The sequence below is a fragment of the Megascapheus bottae genome, chromosome 10 (assembly GCF_031878675.1).
Source record: "Megascapheus bottae isolate mThoBot1 chromosome 10, mThoBot2.hap1, whole genome shotgun sequence".
Classification (NCBI taxonomy): Eukaryota; Metazoa; Chordata; class Mammalia; order Rodentia; family Geomyidae; genus Megascapheus; species Megascapheus bottae.
The window spans coordinates 42,756,302-42,778,155 of record NC_143518.1 but is presented as its reverse complement, the minus strand read 5'-3'; the positions used below and the strand labels follow the sequence as shown (position 1 = coordinate 42,778,155).

The 21,854-nt window shown below is 40.3% G+C and overlaps 1 protein-coding gene across 1 annotated transcript in view; it reads right to left on the bottom strand.

Moving 5' to 3' along the window:
* Tp53bp2 (tumor protein p53 binding protein 2) overlaps positions 1-21,854 on the bottom strand; it is a 54,170-nt gene that overhangs the window by 7,146 nt on the left and 25,170 nt on the right. Inside the window, exons 3-13 of the mRNA XM_090341134.1 lie at positions 19,331-19,444; positions 15,618-15,700; positions 13,018-13,119; positions 10,883-11,057; positions 10,063-10,244; positions 9,556-9,720; positions 8,918-9,146; positions 6,876-6,983; positions 6,392-6,540; positions 4,199-4,664; positions 2,348-3,114 (exon numbers count right to left, since the gene is read on the bottom strand). Coding sequence (XP_090197260.1) covers positions 2,348-3,114; positions 4,199-4,664; positions 6,392-6,540; positions 6,876-6,983; positions 8,918-9,146; positions 9,556-9,720; positions 10,063-10,244; positions 10,883-11,057; positions 13,018-13,119; positions 15,618-15,700; positions 19,331-19,444 — 2,540 coding nt within the window. The remainder of the gene's footprint in view (positions 1-2,347; positions 3,115-4,198; positions 4,665-6,391; positions 6,541-6,875; positions 6,984-8,917; positions 9,147-9,555; positions 9,721-10,062; positions 10,245-10,882; positions 11,058-13,017; positions 13,120-15,617; positions 15,701-19,330; positions 19,445-21,854) is intronic.

Genomic DNA, 21,854 nt, shown 5'->3' with positions numbered 1-21,854 from the left:
AAGGAAAAAATTAGGGGAAGAAGAGCTCAGCTAAAGAAGTGAATGGGCCAGGAATTTGGCTTAGTGGTACAGTGCTTGCCGAGCATACAAAAAGGCCCAGGTTCAATTCTTCATTACCACATACATAGGAAAATCCGGAAGTGGTAAGAGTTCTAGCCTTAAGCAAGTTCCAAGGACAGTGCTCAGGCCCTGAGTTTAAACCTCAGAACTGGCCAAAAAAAAAAAAAAAAAAAAAAAGATGAAAGCATAGAAATTATATCCCACTACTTAATGAATTTTCAAGAAGTGACTACCCACAGAGCCAACGGGAGGAGCTTAGCCTTACAAAGCTTTATGGAAGTCCTGGAAAGTACATGAAAACACAAACTGAGCTGAGTATAATCTGAAGTGACAACTAGTCTGGCTATCAATCAAGCAGCACAATTGGCCAATCTTTGTAGAGTACAACAGCAAGCCTCACACTCAGACTGGGTAACAGCCAAGCTCAGAACCATAATACCTAAGATTTCCAAATGATTGTTCACTTACTCTTCACAAAAACTCCACTGTCCCTTATTGTACACAAAAGGAAACTAAGATACACAGCTGAGAAGCAGCAGAGCTGGAATGTAAATCCAGGTAATGCTGGCTTCTTCTCAACCATTTTAAACCTCAGTGCCTCCTCTGGCAAATACACACAATTAAGCTAAATAATAAAAATGATAAGTTATTATTAGGTATGCCTAGGAGGAATCCTACCCATCTTAGTATGTTTTGACAGGCTGAAAAAAAAGGCATTAAAGACTATGTCTAACATCTATAAAATTCATTCCTTAAACACCTTTAACAAAGCAGAAACATTTTCTAAGGTATAATAATATACATTTAGTATTTATATGCTACATACATGATACTGTAGTTTCATTATATACTTTTATTTCAAATTGGAAAGCGACAAGTAAAAGAACACAAAGTGACAAGCAACATCTTGTAGCTGCCGCTACAATCCTCAGGTTGGCAGTGTGCTAACAGCCGTCCTAAGCTGCACAGTAAAGGACCAGCAACTGACTTTTTGGGAAAGGACAAGACAGCGCTTTAGCCAAGAAGGAAACTGATTTCTCAGTAAACTACTTTCCTAGAAAGAAAGGCACAGTATCTTCTAAACAAGGTATGTAGCTTTGACAAATTTCAGTTTCTTGTCTCCTTCCTTGAAAGTGAAATTTATGTTGACACAACACTATAAAAGGAAGGGAAACAACAAATAGTTGTTTGTGGAGGGGGGAAGAACAAGTATTGGCAGTATGGGTTAAACTCTTCTCACACTTAAGACTAAAACAATGAGAATCAAGCCTTAGAACTTGTTTCAAAAGTGGTAACATTTTAAAATTTATTTTTGTAGTTTCAAATGTTTTCTATTTTATAGAAGGTTTAAACAAATGCCTACTGTAACAAGTAAAGTAATTTTGGATACCATCATAGCCAGAAGATATATTAAGAGATCAAACACATAAAGTACAATTTTTTAAACAATCATTTGAAAATGCTGGTTTGCTTTTAACCACATTTTAAATTCATGATTCTAGCATATGTGTGTGTGTATGTATGTATGTACATACATATGTATGTATGTATCTCTATCTATAGATGTATTTTATGCTTAAAGAATCCAAATGTTTTCTAATCAAACTATAGAAAAGCAGACTTTGTAGAGTTATCTCTCATCTACTTTAAAGGGACTGGACAAATTTCTAAACAAAAGCCTAGTTCTTACTAGAGAGCATCCCAAAGCTCAAAACATATAGTTTTAAAATACCTTAAATTCTGAGTACAAAGGTACTTAGGGGATCATGCATTTGCTATTTTGAGTTCTAAACTCTAGGGAAAGGTGACCTAGAGATGCCCCTTACCCTCTGCCCAGCTACCCTCCCACCACCACCTCTTCTACCCTGTTGTAAGATTTCACCTAACACTTCATTAAAAGCAAATTTCATTGCTAGGAAAAAGAAATGTTTGAAAAAGGCATACTGCCAAGGAAAGAAGTTATACTAAGCTGCCAGGCTTCACAGGCTAAGCTAGGAATTAAGTTCCAGTCAGGGCCTTTTCAATCCAGTGTTGCTCCCCTAATGTAGCATCAGCTAGAGAGGGAAACAGCAAACGCAGCATTTATAGAGGTAAGAGTAAGTAACTGTTTCGGGTTCTTTCTAAAATACAGGAAGTCTTTATAGTGAATATATGACATTTTATGGCATCTGTAAGGCTGACCCTGTGCCGAGGGATTATAAATAAAAAGCTGGAGAATATGACCACCTAGTAAGGCATGACAAAATAACACACTCCCCGAATGGCCATGAGGCGTGACAGTACTTACTGGAGGTAGAGAGACCTGTCCAGTGATCTCAGGAGGGCGCATGCGCACAGGGTCTTCTTCAGGCACTTCGGGCTCAGCAGATGGGTAAGGCGGGGGTGGATAAGGGGGGTACTCTTCTAGGTACACTTCAAGCAGATGAGGAGCCTCTGGGTTTGCTTCTTCTGCATTATTCTGCACATCTGAACTGCTCTCTGGGACGCCTTCAGGCATATAATCAAGGCCTGGAGAAGCAGAGATGTCACTGTTCTCTGCACTAGCACCTCCCACCGCCTCTGGAGGCAATGATTCAACAACCAAGGAGACAACCTCCTTTTCTGGCTCTCCATGTAAATAGGGATTGGAGACATCGACCGGGCTTTCTGGGCTGACAGCCACTGAAGTGGATGACTTCGATGGGACGGAGATGGTCTCCATGGCAGCGATGGTGGTCCTCTGGTACAAAAGTTTCTGGATATTTGGTCCATTAGGACCTTCTGGCTCTGTGATAGAGCTACGTTTCTTTAGAGGCCTTGGTGCATTCGATAGTTTCTTTCGTAGTGCTTCCAAGTCAGCATCACTCTGGTTTCGATAAGGGTTAGATAAGAAAGGCAGCAATTTGGTTGGGCTGAGTGGTCGAGGAATTCTTTCATTTTCGTGGTTCTCGTGAACGGAAGAAAGGGGCTCTGTTTCAGGTTCTGGGCTGCCAGGCTTGCCCTGGCTGTTAGAATAAATGTTCTCCGGGTGCTGCTGCAGATTTTGGGCAGCAGCAATCACAGGCTTACCATACACTAATCAGGAAAAGGAAGAGAAAAGCTCTCATTAGTACTAATTAAACAAAACTCGACAGTAACAGAACCAGCTAACAACTATAGCCCTTCTTAATTTCAGTTACCACACAACTGCCCCTCAAGCAGAAATGACTTCTTAAAATAACAGAAGACAGAGCAAAGATTTTGTCTTTGCATAATAAGCTCATAGAATCAAAATCTCCTGATTGTAAAGTACACGACTGTTTTATAAATCAGTAAGAAAATCTGGCCAACTATAAGCAATCAATCACTGTGGTATCCTAATTTAAAATGAAGATTTAGAACTAATGAAAACTGGTAATCCATTACATGTCCAGACTAAATGCAAATAGACACTATCTCATCTTTATACTGTTCAAAAATGAATCACTGTAAGAAATCATATGTGGCTTACAAATTAAGAACCACTGTCTTTACCAAAGACATTTCCCTTTAACTTTCAATTCTATCAAAAATCATCTAGTTCCAAATTATTAGTGATATGTTCACTAAAGTTCATGAACAGGGGGCCAGGAGTTTGGCCTAGTGGTAGAGTGCTTGTCTAGCATGCACAAAGACCCAGGATCAATTCCACGGTACCATATACAAGGAAAAAAAACTAAAAAGCTGGAAGTGGTGCTGAGGCTCAAGTGGTAGAGCTCTAGCCTTGAGAAAGTCCAAGGACAGGACTCAGGAACCTGAGCTCAAGCCCAGGACTGGCAAAAAAAAAAAAAAAGTTCATAATAAGGCATAAAGTAGCACTACAATGATTCGTGAATAAGTTAATGATTTCCTATTATGTCCTCATTAGAACAACTTAAAGTACAAGACACAGAGCACTGCGCCCAGCCCCATCTTCTGAGAATGCCTGGCACAGAAGAAGAGCAGATTCAGCCTCTGCATCCCATCCCACCCCATTCCCACCATGTCAGAACTGCCACTACACAGTCAGTACAATTTCGGTTCTCTCAGCAATCAATCAGACAGCCAAATAGAGAATGGCGATTTTGCTGTCTGCTGAGAGCTCTGGAGTAGGACGTCAGCACAAGATCTATTCGGGTAGAGAGGAGACCAAGAACCTTACCACTCGCAAAGTGTGGGCCTCTGCTCTGAGTCTTGGTCAAAGCACTCTGCACGGCCTGTTGGAAATTCTTTCCTGGAGCCTGATGCTGTGTATACATGGAGTATATGGAACTTGCAGCTACCGTTTGTGGTTTTCGAAAGGCTGGAAGGAGGGCATCTTTCGAAGGCTGGGGAGTAAAAGGCCGGACTGCAGCAGCAGGTGGACTTTCCTGCTTACACCCTGGAGAAAGGGTTTGGTCTTGGGCACCTGCAGGTGTGCTAGGAGAAAGTAACACTCTTTGCTGCTGCCCTGCAGCCGGCTTGGATTTATTTCCCATGGATGTAAGAGCTGTAGGCAACTGCTGAGGATTTCCATCGGGCTTCATGTCTGAAGGTGGCTGATTAGTTTGTCCAAAATAAGGCAAATTAATCTGCTTTGGTTTTGTAGGAACGGGAGGTGGTACTTTAGCCACATTTTTATTTGCAGCCTATAAAATACAGAGACACACACATGGGGGAGGAGGTAGTTAAAACACTGTAACTGAGAATATAGGACATCCTAGACAATCTAATCACAAATGTAAGTGTACAATGTAAGCACATTAACTCTTTTTTTTTTTTTTTTTGGTCAGTCCTGAGGCTTGAACTCAGGGCCTGAGCACTGCCCTTGGGCTTTCTCAAGGCTAGAGATCTACTACTTAAGCCACAGAACCACTTCTGCCTTTTTTCTATGAATGTGGTAGTGAAGAATTGAACCAGGCCTTTGCGCATGCTAGGCAAGCACTCTAGCACTAGGCCAAACTCCCGGCCTAGCATATTAACTCTTTAAACATACTAACAACTTAAATCCATTAAAAAGCTTCAATTTCTATATTTAATCAGATTTCTTAGGAAATGTCAGTAACATAAGATCCTTCTCCCCTACATGACTTCCTTCCTGTCCCTACCCACTTAACGACTTTTAATAGCTATATCTCAAATTTTTAGGTAACATTAATAAATGAAAACCATTCTTGTTCACTAGAACCTCATGCAATCTAGCTGGGTGTTGCTGTGCATACCTGTTACCCCAGCATTTGGGAGGCTTAACAGAAGAATGAGCTTGAGGCCGCCCTGAGCTACAGATAGACTGTTTCAAAAATAAACTCAGGAAATATTTCTCTACTGCTATTCATCCTTACTTTAACCGTGATATACTAAAATAAACCCTTGTTAAAAACTTAGAAGAAAAAACCCACAAGCCAAGTACTAGGGGATCACATCTAGAATCTTGAGCTCTAGAGGACCAGTTTGAGGCCAGCCCAAACAGTAAAGTTCACTAGACACTATTTCCAAAATAACTGGCAAAAAGCAGGGCTGAAGGTACGGCTCAAGGGGTGCCATACCACCTTGTAAGTGCCACCTTGTAAGTGTAAGGCCACCCTGAGTTCATATCCCAGCACCCCAAACAACAACAGAACAACATACACACACACACACACACACCCTAACTACCCCCAAACAACTGCATACAATCTAAATTTAAAATTCACCTCACTTGTAGCATTCACCCTAACCTGCCTACTCAAAGTTTAGATTTTCATGGTTATAATAGCATCAAGTTGCCTGCCCTAACCTCAGCTCCAGATTTCAAATGATTCTCATATAGTGCACTTCGTTCTTCAATGTGCTTACATCTTCCAAAAATCACGACATATGACTAAGAAGCAAATGCATCTCACTCATTCTCCAATACAGTGTAAAGCACAATATAGTCAGTCAAAGAAGTAAAAGTAACAGAATGCTATTACATTTTCTTTCTTTCTTTCTTTCTTTCTTTCTTTCTTTCTTTCTTTCTTTCTTTTTCTTTTTTTGGGGGGAGGGGCAGGTCATGGAGCTTGAACTCTGGGCCTGGGCGCTGTCCCTGAGCTCTTCAGCTCAAGACTACTGCCCTACCCCTACAGCCATAGCCCTACTTCCCCTTCTCTAGTGATTAATTGGAGATAAGAGTCCCACAGTCTTTAGTGCCGGGCTGGCTTTGAACAAAGATCCTCAGATCTCAGCCTCCTGAGTAGATGGGATTACAGGGCTGAGCCACCATGTCCAGCGCTATCACATTTTCTAATGTTCCAGATACACTTGATTTCTTCTGGTCTCTCTCACTCATTTTATTCCTTTTAAAACATGTACTGCAGGACTAGCACTACATTTTAACAACTGGAATATCCCTGCGTACCTGGGCGTCTCTCAAGATATCCTCACTGCTCTGGTTTTTCCGCAGTGTACTGAAGGAGGATGGGGCAGCACACTGCTCCACGGAGTCAAACATTGAAAAGGGACGCACTTTCTTCTCTTTCTCCCTCAATGGAATCTCCCCATCATCCACTGAAAACAGAAAAAACACCTTGATATTCAAACCATTTGGACTGAAATTACTTCTTCATTCCAAAGTTTCTCTCTCCTCAATCTCCAGTGAAATTCTGTACTCATCAACTCCCTTTCTGTTTTTGAGCTAAACTAACCAAAAGAATAATCCAAATGCTACAAGGCTAGCCTTTAATTCATCAACTAAATGAAGGCGCCATGGGCATAAACTATAATTTATACTTACACTGTCCCTAGCTTTATGACACTAGAACATACACTATGTAGAAAACAACATCCAGTACCTTTTAAATAGCAAAAACAATGACTGTCTGGAGAGTGCAAGTGCAGCTCACCTTGGTCCAGGGCATTCCCAGCACTCTGAGGTGAGGGGGCAGCTTGGCTTGGGAAAAGATCTGCATTTGAAGGGCTCCAATCAGGGCCACCTGGATGGGCCTTAGAACCTGAAATGCACAAAAACAGCTACGACTGACAGAGTTCTAAAGGCATTTTTACTTATTCTCTTACTATTAATAAGACTTTATACCTCTAAAAGCAGCTTTAAATTCCAGACTCATCAATATCCTAGGATATTTATTTTTAAAAGACTATGTTCAGGTTTTTTTTTTAATTTCTAATTCTAGATTTTTCCCACATTTCTCAACATAAAATTAGTCACAGCAAATAGCAAGTCTGTATGAAGCAGTAAAGACTCATGTCAAGGACTAGAGGCATGCCTGCCTACCAAGATCAAGGACCTGAGTTCAAATCCCAGTTCCAGAAAAAAAGACCAATGTCATGACTCTTTGTTGTGGAAGAAACAGTAGTGCATCACCTTGAAAATAATTTCCAACTGAGCAAACATAAGCCCCTCAGACATGCCTTATACTAATACCTTAAATGACATATGTACAACACCAAGGGAAGACTTTTAACTCATGGCCTTTTTTTTTTTTTTAATTATTGAGGTAATGTATAGAGGGGTTACAGTTACATTCACCGAACTCATGCTCTTTCACAAAGCAATGTTCAGGACTTTTACACGTGGATATTTAAATTTCAAATGCTAGCATTCTTTTAACTTGGCCCTTCAAAAACAAAACAATTGTAACTCTCTCAAATAAAATTCAACCTAGGTGGCCACCATTGCTTCACAGCACTAATTACAGCAAAATAATAAAATAGAATGAGCTATTTTTCATATGTTAATAATGGGTTGAAGAGGAAAATAAATAACACTGGCTACTACTTTTTCCTTCTAGAGATCTGAGCAGGCTAAAGAATGTTTATGTCAGGCTGGGAGTTTGGCCTAGTGATAGAATGCTTCCCTAACATGCACAAAGACCCAGGTTTGATTCCTCGGTACCACATACATAGAAATGGTGCTGAGGCTCAGGTAGTAGAGTTCTAGCCTTGAGAAAGTCTAAGGATAGTGCTGAGGCCCTGAGCTCAAGCCCAGGACTGGGAAAAAGAAAAAAAAAAAAAAAAAAAAAAAAAAAAGAATGTTTATGCGTTTTGCTTCCCACAACTTTCCTTTCATTTTTTTTTTTTTTTTGGCAAGTCCTGGGCTTGAGCACTGTCCTTGGACTTTCTCAAGGCTAGAGCTCTACCACTTGAGCCTCAGCACCACTTCCGGCTTTTTTCTATGTATGTGGTACCGAGGAATCGAACCCGGGTCTCCATGCATGCTAGGCAAGCACTTTAACCACTAGGCCAAACTCCCGGCCCTTTCCCTTCATTTTTACTTTCCATTACAAAGCCTTGGTCTGCACCCTAGAATTGCACAGAATGCAAACATTACTAACTCCAGGAGCCTGTTACTTTCACTTTTTAACTCTCAATATATTTACTTTTATTCTAAAAATCATCAGCAGGCAAATTCCCATGCATGAACACAGGAATACATAACAGTCATGAAGAAAATGGATTCAGCACACTTTCTATAACAGTAATACTATTAACATTGTTATGTATATAAACTTTGTACACAAAAATAAAAGTCCTCAAGTTATTGACATCAATTAGAAATTTTCTTTATAAAGAAGGAACTTGTTTTGTTGTATTGTTCTACAGACACAGTCTCTCTATATAGAGCCCCCCCTTGCCGGGTGGGGGGGGAGGGAGAAGGGACCTGAACTTAAAATCCTTCTGCCTCTGCTTCTTCCCAAGTACTGAGATTACAAGTGTGCACCCCCATAGGCCTAGCAGAAAGGAACTCTTAAAAAACAACTTTCAGATTTTATCTTATTTCATTTCCTAAGCAGAATTTGTTGCTCAGGGAAAGTTTTTTAAAAAAGAAAACAAAGACAAAGCAAAACTAAATATAAAAACCCTTTAACTCAAGCATGGGAAAATAAGTGTGTCTAAGGAAAACAAACTGTCTAAAGACTGTTTTTACCTTTACTTTGCAAAGCTGCCCCAGACCTCATATTGGGTAGTGTCTGTATCTTCATTGGGCCCTCTGATGCCTGCAAGACCAAGGAGCCATCAGGCAAGGCTGGTTTCACCAGTAGTTCAGGCCTTGAGGGTATCCGTGGCATAGTAGATGACTGGATATATGGACCCACAGCAGCCACTCGACTTGGGGCTGACACCACTTGCTGGGGAAGGTTTCCATCAGATGAAACCTCAGGTAAGAAGACAGGTCCTTTAGTATTACAAGCTGCACTGGTTGATCAAGCTCAGAAAAGGCTGTGACACGTTCATAACGATTTGCTTTCAGAATCTAGCCACAGATGTCTACTTGACAGTGTGCTCTCACCCATCCTTTTATGGAAAGTATAAACAGGGCTACATATGCAAAAGTTTTTAAAAAGTAAAGAAGCAGTGAGTTTTCTTCCGACAATCTAACAATCCTCTTTCTTTTTTTGAGGACACGCTTACATGAGAAATCTCTCAGCTAGCGGCTGAAGAAAATCTGAACTCACTGGGCAGGTCATCATCTCTCCCTCACTCCCTCAGCTTGCTCCCTCTTCCCTGGCTCACTGCCTCCCCCGACTCCTGCCCTCCCAGAACAGGTCCAGACAGCCCACTCACTGGGAGATTCTCTCTCTGCTGCAGTGCTGCCTTCTTCTTCCATAGCCGGTCCCTCAGCTCATTAACACGCTTATCCATGATGGCCACTTCTGAATTGCGCTTATTCAAACACTCCCTCTGTTGTTGCAGCTTGGCATTCTGCTCTTGATTCAATTTATTTCTTAACTGAATAAAATAGGAAGGAAACAAAAGGAAAGCCAAAGAATAAAGTTTCTCCAACAGGTAATCACGTAGTTAACTATTACGTAACTTCCAAAAACACAAGGTCCTTCTCTCCACATGCCTCATCTCCTGGTTTAAAATTAAGTGACATGTGTGCAAGTCCCCTGGCTGCGGTATGCCTCAAGTTTCCTGATTAAGGTAGCATTGAGTTTATTCTGGATTGTCTGGGGTTTAAGGCTCTCCTCTCCTTCCGCCCAAAAGAAGGCAGCTGTAATCTAGCACTTCCTGACAAACAGCTCTGTTTCCTCCCAGCACTCTGAATCAGGAATCGGCAGGGCAGCCTACCTGCAGTTCCTTGTAGAGGCGATCCAGCTCAGCCACAGCAGACTGGTTGTCATGGTGGCCGTCAATCCTGCCGTTCTTGAGCATCTCTAGCTGTCGGGTAAGTTCTTCCACTTTTGACACAGCCAGGACGAGCTCCCTCTGCTTTTGTTGGAACAAACTATTCATCTGTTCAATTTCCTCCACTACAATGAGGGTTGAAAAGGAAAGTGAGAATGGACTCCTTCCCTGGCAATGAAGCTTTACAAGAAACTTTCCAATTAGAAGTAGAAATTTCTTTCAAGCTGCCCTAAAACCAGCCTCACTTCTTTTAGAAGTGACTGAAATCAACGCAGACATCTCTAAACATCTATCACTGGATACAGATATTTGAATGATTGACAGAATTTATATATTGACTACTATTAAACACTCAACTCCAAATTTTGAAAACAAAGAAATTTGATCAGTACCTTTTTTCTTTTTAATCTTATACTGGTAGATGGAGCTATTAACTCACTACAATTGTGATTAAAATTGTAAGTGGAGCTATCATATGAACAAAAATCTTTACCTTCATCAAATTCACAATTTAAAAAGAACAGTTAAGAAAAATTAGATTTTCAGAAGCAATTTTAAAGCCTTGTCTAAAACACTTAATGCTACATTCTCCTGGGAGGAACTTGTAGGATCGAAATTGTAGTAAATTATGCTTCTCCAACAAAATCTCTTCAAGTTTAGAGAATCATCTCACTATGCTTCTATATAAATTTCCCATACTATTCTGATCTTTTATGCCAAATGGCTTCCCCCAAAGTCTTTATGTCTCCAGGGAACAACTCACCAAGCTTCCCATTGCTTAGCCTCTTCTGTTCCACATGCCCTTTGAGAGCTCTCACTTTTTTGAGCTTGGCTTCCTGGCTCTCAGCTATTTCTCTGAGCCTCTTCAGTTTCTCCTGTTCAGCAGCCTGTTGTTGTTGACGCTGATCTTGTTGTTTCAAAAATTTCAAACGTTGTTCCTAGAGATGAAACAAATCAATCATCAGGCACAGACAGGTAAACAAACTACTGATCTCAAAACCATCCCACAGCCAAGGGTGCAGAGACTGAGCATTCTACTCCCCTACCTATCTCCACATGCTGCCCTCCTAATGCCCTGTTAGAAATGTTCAAACCAGACCCTCCAGAGCCCGTACTGGACGCTCTGGGAGATAGGATCTAGAAATGGTTATTCCTAACTCTAATGATTTCTTTATATTAAGTAGAGATCATTAAACTAGCTTTCATAAAGAAAGAGCCGATATAGAGTTGAGAGGCAGTATAAAAACATAAATGCAAAAGATGTGAATTCAAATTCAGATCTAAACCAAAATTCTGACATGTATTCTCTGTGGATAAACTATATAAGCATCACCAAATATACAGATTGTGTGTCTTCATCTGCAAAGTAGAGAGAATTGGTGGTAAGTACTTGTTATTATGGTGAGACATAAATGATATAAGATATGTCAATCTTTTAGACTATATAAATGGTAACTGGAAAGAGCCACAGAAATAATGCCTTTAGAAAATGGCAATTATAGCCAGGTATTGTGACTTGGGCCTGTAATCCTAGCTACTTGAGAGGCTAAGATTTGGAAGGACCATAGTTCAAGGCCAGTCCAGGGAAAACGTATACAAGATCCTATCTCAACTGATAAAATGAGCTGGCTGCAATGGTACACAGCTGTAATCCCAGCTATATGGGAAGCTGAAATAGCAGGATAATTGACCACATTGGCCCAGGCAGAAGTGAGACTCTATAAAGGGTTGGAGATAGGGCGCAAGTGAAACTACTAGCTCCTGAGTTTAAACATACCGACAGCTAGCAAAAGAAGCAACAGTGAGACTGGTTTTGACAGTTAAGGGAGGTTTCTTAAAATAATTTTCTTTGTCAAGGGCAGAGCTAGGACTAGTCTATCCATAAAAATTAAGCCCCCACGGGCCGGGAGTTTGGCCTAGTGATAGAGTACTTGCCTAGCATGCACGAAAACATAGGTTCAATTCCTCAGTACCACATACATAGAAGCCAGAAGTGGTGCTGTGGCTCAAGTGACAGAGAGCTAGCCTTGAGGAAAAGCCCAAGGACAATGCTCTGGCCCTGAGTTCAAGCCCCAGTACTGGCCAAAAAAAAAAAAAAAAAGAAATTAAGCCCCGCAAACAGCCCCAAATTAAGAAAGATGTCTATTATCCATATCAAGCAGCAAATGTTAGGAGACAACCCTAACATTAGTGAACTTTAAAGTTGGTCCTGGTGTAGCTAAGAGTAGTTCTTTGTAGTAAAGCAAAGGGCTCTTTATGACTTTCCTAGTTCACTGATTCTCAATGCAAAATAATTCATGGGTCAGGTCAGATACAGTGGCATATACCAACAGCCAACAATTCAGGAGGCTGAGGCAGAAGGATAGTGAAGTCCAAAGTCTGAGACTAGCCTAGGTAACATAAACACTGTCAGAAAGGGGGGAAAAAAGTCATCATCAAGGACCAGGAAAATTTCAACATTGGAATGCAGCAAAGACTTCTATGAAGTGCTGAGTAAAGAAAGAGTCACGCAGCTGATGACTTGGGATTGACAATATTACAATCGATGTGGAAAGCTACTGGCTTAATAAGGAGTATGGACTGGAAACAGCACTACACTTATGTCAAGAATGGTGGACTGCAACAGGGCACAGTGCCTTTAATCCTAGCTACTCAAGAGACTGAGATCTGAGGATCTTGGTTCAAAGCCAGCCAGGCACTAAAGACCCTGAGACTCTTACTTCCAATTAACCACTAGAAAATAGGAAGTGGTGCTGTGACTCGGGGGTAGGATGGTAACCTTAAGCTGGAGAGCTTAGAGACAGTGCTCAGGCTCAGAGTTTAAGCCCCACTGACCGACCGACAAAAAAAAAAAAAAAAAAAAGGTGGACTGGTAGGTCTTTGAAGACAAGATCTTACCTTGGTAGCCAGCATTTGTTGTTGGGCCTCAATCTGTTGCTGCTGGCGAGACGCCATTTCCTGAAGTTCAGCAAGAGTCATATCCATCCTGGGACTATTAACCTATTAACAAATCCAACTTACTATAAAATGATCATAATGATTCTCTCAATGGTCTACTTTGAAGCATCATCTGAATCAGTTATGACAAACTAGCCATTTCCATTTCATAATTTTTGTTTTCTTGCTGCCAGTCCTGGGACCTGAACTCAGCCTTCTGAGTAGCTAGGATTATAAGTGTGAGCCACCAGTGACTGACTCATAATGTATTTTTATATTAACATTCACTAAGTTGACTTACTAAGAAATGAAACATACTAATATATAAACATTATTTTGTTGTAAATTTAAAATGGAGTAGTTTCAATGAACAGGGATATAAACATAATGATATAGAATTGTTCTATTGTTACTTTACATAATGGCTTAATTTACATATCTGATCATAGTAGACGTAGTAGTGGGGTATTGGCAGCAAACTAGAAATTGAATCATCAGAACATAATTTTAAAGTATTTTAGTAAAAATTTCAAGACGTCAGGTCAGCAGAAGCAGAATGAGAAAATGTACTCTTGTAACATTTATTCAATAGTGTCCTAAAGAACTTAGTACAGCAAAATAAAACATAAGCAGAATTCTTGCTAGCAAGGAAGGAACAAGCTGTCTTTACTCAGAAACAACATATAAGAAAAGCTATCCAAACTAAGTTACTTAGCAAGATTGCAATATTAATGATATACATAACACACCACCTTCCTAGAGAAAATGAACATTTTTAAATAGCACTAAAAATATGAAGGGGGGCCGGGAGTTTAGCCTAGTGATAGAGTGTTTGCCTAGCATGCATAGGATTCTTTGGTATCACATACACAGAAAAAGGCTGAAGTGGTACTGTGGCTCAAGTGCTAGAGTGCTAGCCTGGAGAAAGCTCAAGGACAGTGCCCAGGCCCTGAGTTCAAGGCTCAGAAATGGAAGAAAAAAAAAAAATATATATATATATGAAGGGCTTTTAACATATATGCAAGACCTGTACACTGAAATTTTCAAAATACTGCTGACAGAAACATCTAAAGAATGAGAACAATATACCATGTACATTAACGGAAAGTTCAAATTATCAAAGTATAAATTCAACAGAATTCCAGTCAGAATCCCAGGCTTCCTTGTAAAACTGATGAGCCAAAACTCATATTCAGGGCCAGGAGTGTGGCCTAGTGGTAGAGCCCTTGCATAGAATGCATAGAAGCTCTGGGTTCGATTTCTCAGTATCATATACAGAGAAAAAGCCAGAAGTGGTGCTGTGGATCAAGAGGCAGAGCACTAGCCTTGCAAAAGCTGATACAGTGCCCAGACCCTGAGTTCAAGCCCCAGGACTGGCAAAAAAAAAAAAATTTTTCATATACAGTATAATGCATCTAGAACAGCCAACCAAAGAACATAAGCAGGGAAAACAGGAAAGGCTCCTATCAGAGTAGGAACAAATGCTAACAATCTGTATTCTAACAAAGTACAAACAGACAAAATATAATTCAGCCAATCTCTAATGGTATTAAAAATTCTGAACTATAAAAGGAAACATCTTGCTGGGTGCCAATGACTCACGCCTGTAATCTCAGCTACTCAGGAGGATGAGATGACTCAAAAGTAGCCCATAGACACACACACAAAAAAGCCAGAAATGGACAGGCACTGGTGGCTCACGCCTATAATCTATCTTAGCTACTCAGGAGGCTGAGATCTGAGGATCACAGTTCAAAGCCACTCTGGCCACTAAAGTCCATGAGACTCTTATCTCAAATTAAACACCAGAAAACCAGAAGTGGTGTTTTGGCTTAAGTGGTAGAGCAGTAAGCCTTGAGCTAAAGAGCTCAGGGACACCGCCCAGGCCCAGAGTTCAAGCTCCACAATCAGGGGTTGGAGGGCGGAGGAGGGGTTGCCAGAAATATAGCTGTGGCTCAAGTGGTAGAATGCTAGCCTTGAACAAAAAAAGAGCTCAATGACAATGCCCAGGCCCTGGTTTCAGGCCCCAAGACTGGCAAGAAAGAAAAGAAGAGAAGCAAGAAAGACAAAAAAAAAAAAAAAAAGGAAAAAATATATTGAGGTACTTGCTTAGCCAGCCACCAAAAGCTCACATCTACAATCCTAAGCACTCAGCAGGCTAAGATGTATGGATCACTATTTGAAGCCAGCTTAAGCAGTTAAGTCATGAGATTCTTATCTCCAATTTACCAGCAAAAAGCCAAAAGTAGAGGTGTGACAGTCATGTGTGAAAAAGTCAAGCAAGAGCACGAAGTTCTGATGTCAAGCCCCAGTACCAACACACACACACACACACACACACACACACACACACACACACATACTTAAATTGATAATATGATAGCAACAATCACTGATATAAAATTTTCCATTTTTCTAAAAATAATTTTATAGCAATAAATAAAATCACCAAAAAAATCCACTTCCTCTAACTTGTTCAACATTCATGATATTTAAAGCTTAAAAAGCAAGTTAATGGTTAAAAGGTTAATGACACATATAACATGGATTAAAACACTTACTCCATTCTCCTTTCTTCGATGTTCACCCGTAACTTTTACTCCATTTCTTTTTAGACTTGGATCCTGAGATCTTGGTCCACTCACTATATACAAGGTTGAAAAACTATGTATTAACACCTGAGTTGACAGATAACAGTATCAGTTCTTTTCAGCGTTCTGTTGTTAAACTGTTTGAAACTTGTACTGAAGGCATACTTAAAACAGGCAGTGAGTGGTGAGTGACTTACACCTTTAATCCTAGCTATTTAGGAGCACATCAGGAGGACTGCAGCTTAAGACCAGTCCAGGCAAAAAGTTGGAAACTCTACCTCAACTAATAAAAAACTGTGTGATGGGACTTGCCTGTCATTCCACTTAGAAGTGTTGAAGTGAGAAAGATTAAAAAAAAAAAAAATGGAGACCCTATTTAAAAAAATAACTAAAGCAAAAAGAGCTAGGGACATGACTCAAGTGGTAGACAAGTAGCCTAGCCAAGCTCAAGGCCTGAAATCAAGCTCCAGTATTACCAAAACACTAAAATAATAATTAATCTGTTTAAAAAAATTTAAATTCTGGGGCCAGGAGTTTGGCCTAGTGGTAGAGTGCTTGCCTTGCAAGCACTGGGTTCAATTCCTCAGTATCACTTATATAGAAAAAAGCTGGAAGTGATGCTGAGGCTCAAGTGGTAGAGCTCTAGCCTTGAGAAAGTCCAAGGACAGTGCTCAGGTCCTGAGCTCACGCCCAGGACTGGCAAATTAATTAATTAAATAAATTAAAATTCTAATAATAATGAAGTTTAGGTCTCATAATTCAACCCATTTTGGAAAATCAATTACATGGAACAGTGACTATTTGTACTAAAGACTAAAGTATGCCATCTTGCCAACTATTCACAAGAAAAACTTGCTGATTCACATAACGAAGATAGAAAATCCATGAAATTAATGTACTTCGGACTATGGGTACCTCGTATCATCTACTTACAGCATTGAGACTCTCAGTGGTAAAATCAAAAAGAGCATCATTGAAAGAAATAATGGAAAATCACATTCATACACTCTGCTCATTATCAATATACCAAATAGTATAGAAGCAATTCAAAATAAGACAAGTGAATTTGGAATATTTGGTTTACTGGGGACATTGTGTGAATGAAGAAGTATACTGTAAAGTTCTTACAACATGGAATATTCTGCTTTTTTGGTTAAAAAGAAGAACTTTCAAGTGATAACTCAAGAGAATCTTTGTACCACTTAACACATCATAAAAGGAAAAGTTTGCCAGGCACACCAGTGGCTCACGCTATAACCCCAGAAACTCTGGAGATATGAGGATTGTAGTTCACAGACAACCCAAGCAGGAAAGCCTGAGAGATTCTTATCTCCAATCAACTGCCAAAAAAGTGTTAACATTGAACCAAAAAAAAAAAAAAAAAAAAAGCTCAGGGACAGTGCCCAGGCCCCAAGTTCAAACCCCAGGACCAGCACAAAAGAAAAAAGTTCAAGTAATCTATATACAACATTTCTGTAAAGGGAAGGGTGGGGAACCTATTCAAGTTTAAGACTAGTTGTTTGCTTTGCTGCCTCACAGAGCACTTTACCAGTTTCTCCTTAACATGCCAATTACAGAATGAAAGTAAAAAAATAAAAAGCACGGGTTGGGAGTTTGGCCTGCCTAGTGGTAGAGTGCTTGCCTAGCATGCACTAAGACCCAGGTTCAATTCCTTGGTACTACATACACAGAAAAAAGCCAGAAGTGGTACTATGGCTCAAGTGGTAGAGTTCTAGCCTTGAGAAAGCCCAAGGACAGTGCTCAGCCCCTGAGTTCAAGGCCCAGGACTGGCAAAAACAAACAAAAACTAAAAATAAAAACCAAGCACTTTAAAACACTCCAGGTTACAGCTTCTACTTGGAAAAAGGACATGGTAAGAGTTTTCCAATCCAAAGAAGTCTGGGCTACATAGGTAAATTAACACCTTCTCATAGCAGACAAGCAATCCTGTTGTATACCACTCTAAACACCATGTGGCACTAGTGCTTTGCAACCATGTGCAAACAGCTCTGTTATCTGAACATTATATTTCTCACATTACAGACACATTGAAACTGCATAGTGCACTAAGAGACTATTCAATAATTTACCCAGTACTACACAGCAAGATCTTTGAATTACTGTATTACTTTGAAAAAATATATGTAGTCAGGTAAACAAGGAATAAAATAAAAATAAGATACAAATGACAACAATGTAAACATAAAAGAGTTAGGTTAAAAAAAATAGATGCATACTTAAATTAAGAGGACAGACGTGGGAGATACTAAGAGACAGGTAAGCCAGCCTGGCAGAGGTGATTCAGGTTCCACTTCTGGCTCTGCCTCTAGGTGTGGTCTCTGACAAGTCACTTAACCCTACGTATCAGGTCTTCTCTTCTTGCAGAGGGGAAAAAAAAGGCTAGACTGAATTCTGGTTCTCTATTCTAAATTTCATCATTTCTAGTGGTGAGGAGCCACATGGACCCTTCTATTAAAATAAGAGTTGGTAATAAAGATTTTATAATTACCACTAATTTACATGTCTCACTGACAAGAAAAAAATGCAGATCTTCAATTTTCTCCTTAGGAATTCTATCACTTTTAGAAGTATATAGTAGTCCTAGCTGTGGCTTCCCATGAGCAGGGCACATCCTCACAAATTTCCCAGCTCAACTTCCCCTTCTCTCATATCTTGTGAGACCTCCAAGGTCACAGGATGGCCATGCCTTCAGGAGTCTGGTGCTGCTTCTACCCCACAACTCTCTATTCTTTGTAGGACCTTCTATGCCTCCCTTACATCCAAAATCTCTGGTCACAATCATCTACCATTAGTTGTAACCACATGATTCCATTACTCTCATTAGCTACAAGTACTGTCTTCCTTGTGGAAGACTTTTGTCACCCAAAAGCTAGCCAGCCCCTTTCCCTCTCCCTCTCCCTCTCCCTCTCTCTCTCTCTCTCTCTCTTTTGCTTTTTTTTTTTTTTCTTCCTGAACTGGCTTGAACTCAGGGCCTGGGCACTGTCCTTGGGCTTTCCCAATAGCCTCTCAGTTCTATAGCTGAGTGTCTCCATGCTAAAGCAATTTCATTTTTCAAGGTGACCTAGAAGCATCCGACAGCTGAAAGTTCAAGTTCAAACGTTCTGCTTTCATCACAATTTCTTTTCAATCTCACCTCATTCATTTATTCTCTTGCTATACCTGTTTATTAATCCAAGTGATGCTTATGGTCTCTGACCCCTATCCTGTTGGCCCTCGGCCCCTCCTGGCTTTATCTGTTGCCCACTCAGATTAGATGTCCCCTTACTAGTACTTTCTCCACTGTACAAACTTCCCAGTGGCTTGTTGGGCAAAATCCCAACCAGGGAGAAGTCAGTCTACCTATCATTTCTCACAATCCCACTGGACAACAGAGCACTAGTAGAGAAAAACTAAACATGCCTTTCAAGTCTCTCCTCTAGGCTGGCCCCAACACCTGCAGCAACCTGGCTTCCCTAGTGAGCACTCCATCTTCTCAATAGCAGATATCTCAACCTGCTGACCTGTCTCCATCATAACTACCCCAGAGGACTACTTCCCACCCTACCCATGTACCTGTTCCACTGTCTGAGCCTCCTAACCTCTCCATCTCAAATCACCTGTTCCCCCCAGCAACTTCTAATGCGCAAAGCTCAGCTATCAATCATTTAGAGAATATTATATACCAGTGTTCCTGTTAGGAGAGCGCTCATGACGAAGGAAGAAGCGAACTTCATTCCTCTGACTTCCAAGTCGCTGAAGAACATCAAACATTCTCTCATTATCATCAACTGGACGTTCTGAAAGAATTGAGAAACCACATTAGGTCAAAGGAAGATAGGTAAAAAAAGGGAAGATAACGTATTTGCCACCTATCGCTGATGGATATTATGGATACATGAGATATTTAGCATCATAGACAATTGTTTCTTTCATTAAAAGAACTCAGAAGAAACTGAAGGATCACAGATTTCCCACACTTACAATCATTATCGTGCTAGGGTGGAGTACTAGAAAGAGATTTAGATCTAGGCCAGCTGTCAAGAGCTCAGGAATCTAATTTGGAAGGCTGCTTACTCACTTGTAAGCATGCTGTTCAACTTTTGCAATGAATTCAATTGGAAGAGTCCCCATAATGCTACACACAAAGAAAAAAATGTAAAAGCAACATTCTAAATAGTCTTATTTTTTAATTATAGTTTTTAATTTAGGCTATTTCTAAACTATAATTTTGTAGACAATGTTACATGCTCAAACTTCCCATTTCCTAACAAAAGGCTATTTATTGCAATGAAAATACATATATGGCTCTCCTGCATCAAAATTACCAGTTCTCAGTACTTATCTAAAGAGAAAAAAGGGGCACAGTAAATGCTCCAATACATGGGAGTTTTTAAGAGAAACAATGTATGTTGCATTCTTGGAAAAATCTTTCAACCTCAGGAAAGGAAACTGGGTGTAAAATCCAAACATCCTCAATGAAAAAGAAAGTGCTTAAAACCAAAAAAACTAAGCTGGGCACGTTGGCTCACAGCTGTAATCCTAGCTACTCAGGAGACTGAGATCACATGACCGAGGATCAAAGCCAGCCCGAGCTTCATGTTGTTTTAATTACTATTCTTTGTTGTATATTTTGAAGTTAGGTATCATGTTGTCTTCCATTTTACCTACCTTCCTTTGACCTAATGTGATTTCTCAATTCTTTCAGAACGTCCAAATATCCTCAATGAAAAAGAAAGTGTTTAAAACCAAAGAAACTAAACTGGGTGTGGTGGCTCAGAGCGGTAATCCTAGCTACTCAGGAGGCCGAGATCTGAGGACCGAGGTTAAAAGCCAGTCTGAGCACTAAAGAACATGAGACTCTTATCTCCAATTAACCACTAGAAAATCTGAAGTGGTGCTGTGTCTCAAGGGGTAGGGTGGTAGCCTTGAGCTAAAGAGCAAAGGGACAGTGCCCAAGCCTAGAGTTCAAGCCCCACAACCACCAAAAAAAGAAAAAGAAAAGGAAACTACATGTCAACCAAATTACACTTAATCAGGCATCAAAGACATGATTTCAGTACCTCAAATAAACAAGGGCACAGAGAATAGGGTAGCCAAACACTTGGCAGCTAATTCTGCAAATTAACTCTGAACTTAATCTGGTTGTTTGGAATAAACTACTTATAGTTCTAGTTCTGGCTCTGCTTCCAGTAAATAATGTAAGATTATCTCTAAAAGGAAAATACCCATCTCTGAAGAGATTCTCTTAGTAAGACTGCCCCCAATACAAGCACTGTACTCAAAAGACTTGAAGTAGCTAGACCCTCCCCGGTAACCCGGCTCTATACTACTAGCTACTCAGAGGCTGCAGATAAAGGTTCAAAATCAGCCCAGGCAGAAAAGGCCCTGAAAACTCAAAACACCAAAAAAGGCAAAAGTGGCTTAAGTAGTATAAAGTTTTAGTCTTGAGCGAAAATCTCAGGCCGTGAATTCAAGCCCCAGAACTACACACATACACATACACACATACACACACACACACACACACACACACACACACACACACGTGTGCACATGCACAACATGAAGTAAAGCAGACCAGTGGTTAAGGTGGAGAACTGAAACCTTTAAGGTTTTACAATCTAAGGCAGAGTTGAGACTTCACTATAAATGGAAGAGAAGGTGGTGAAGAGCTTCAATAGTAGGAACTGATATTATCCAGTTCTCCCTGTAAAAGATCACTGGGCTTCATTACACACAAATAGTCTATTTGGCTCTTATATAAAGGGTAAAAAAAATAATTCATAAAGTGCAGAAGACCTTCTAGAGCATCCAACTGGGGGAAAAATCAACTGAAGATGAATAAAACATTCTACCCTGCCAGGTAAGAAGTAAGGACTCAGCTAAAATTAGATGCCATGAATGGTCCAAACTGCATTAACACAGTATGTGCCTTGCTCTGTGGACATTCTGGTGTCTTCAGAGGAGGAAAAGAAAATAGTGGCAGTTGACCCCCACCTGTGCAGAAACAAGACAGAAATGATGGAAACTGCTCCCACCTCTACAAACCCCACTGGGACCAAAAGGAAACAGGTCACCCCATTTTAGAGCTCCAACAAGCCATCCTTAAGAATTTTTTCAATCCTGTGACAGCACTACCACCTCTGCCACTACAGTTCCTCAACGATGACAGCTGTCCCTAAAAACCTACAAGGCGGGGCCGGGAGT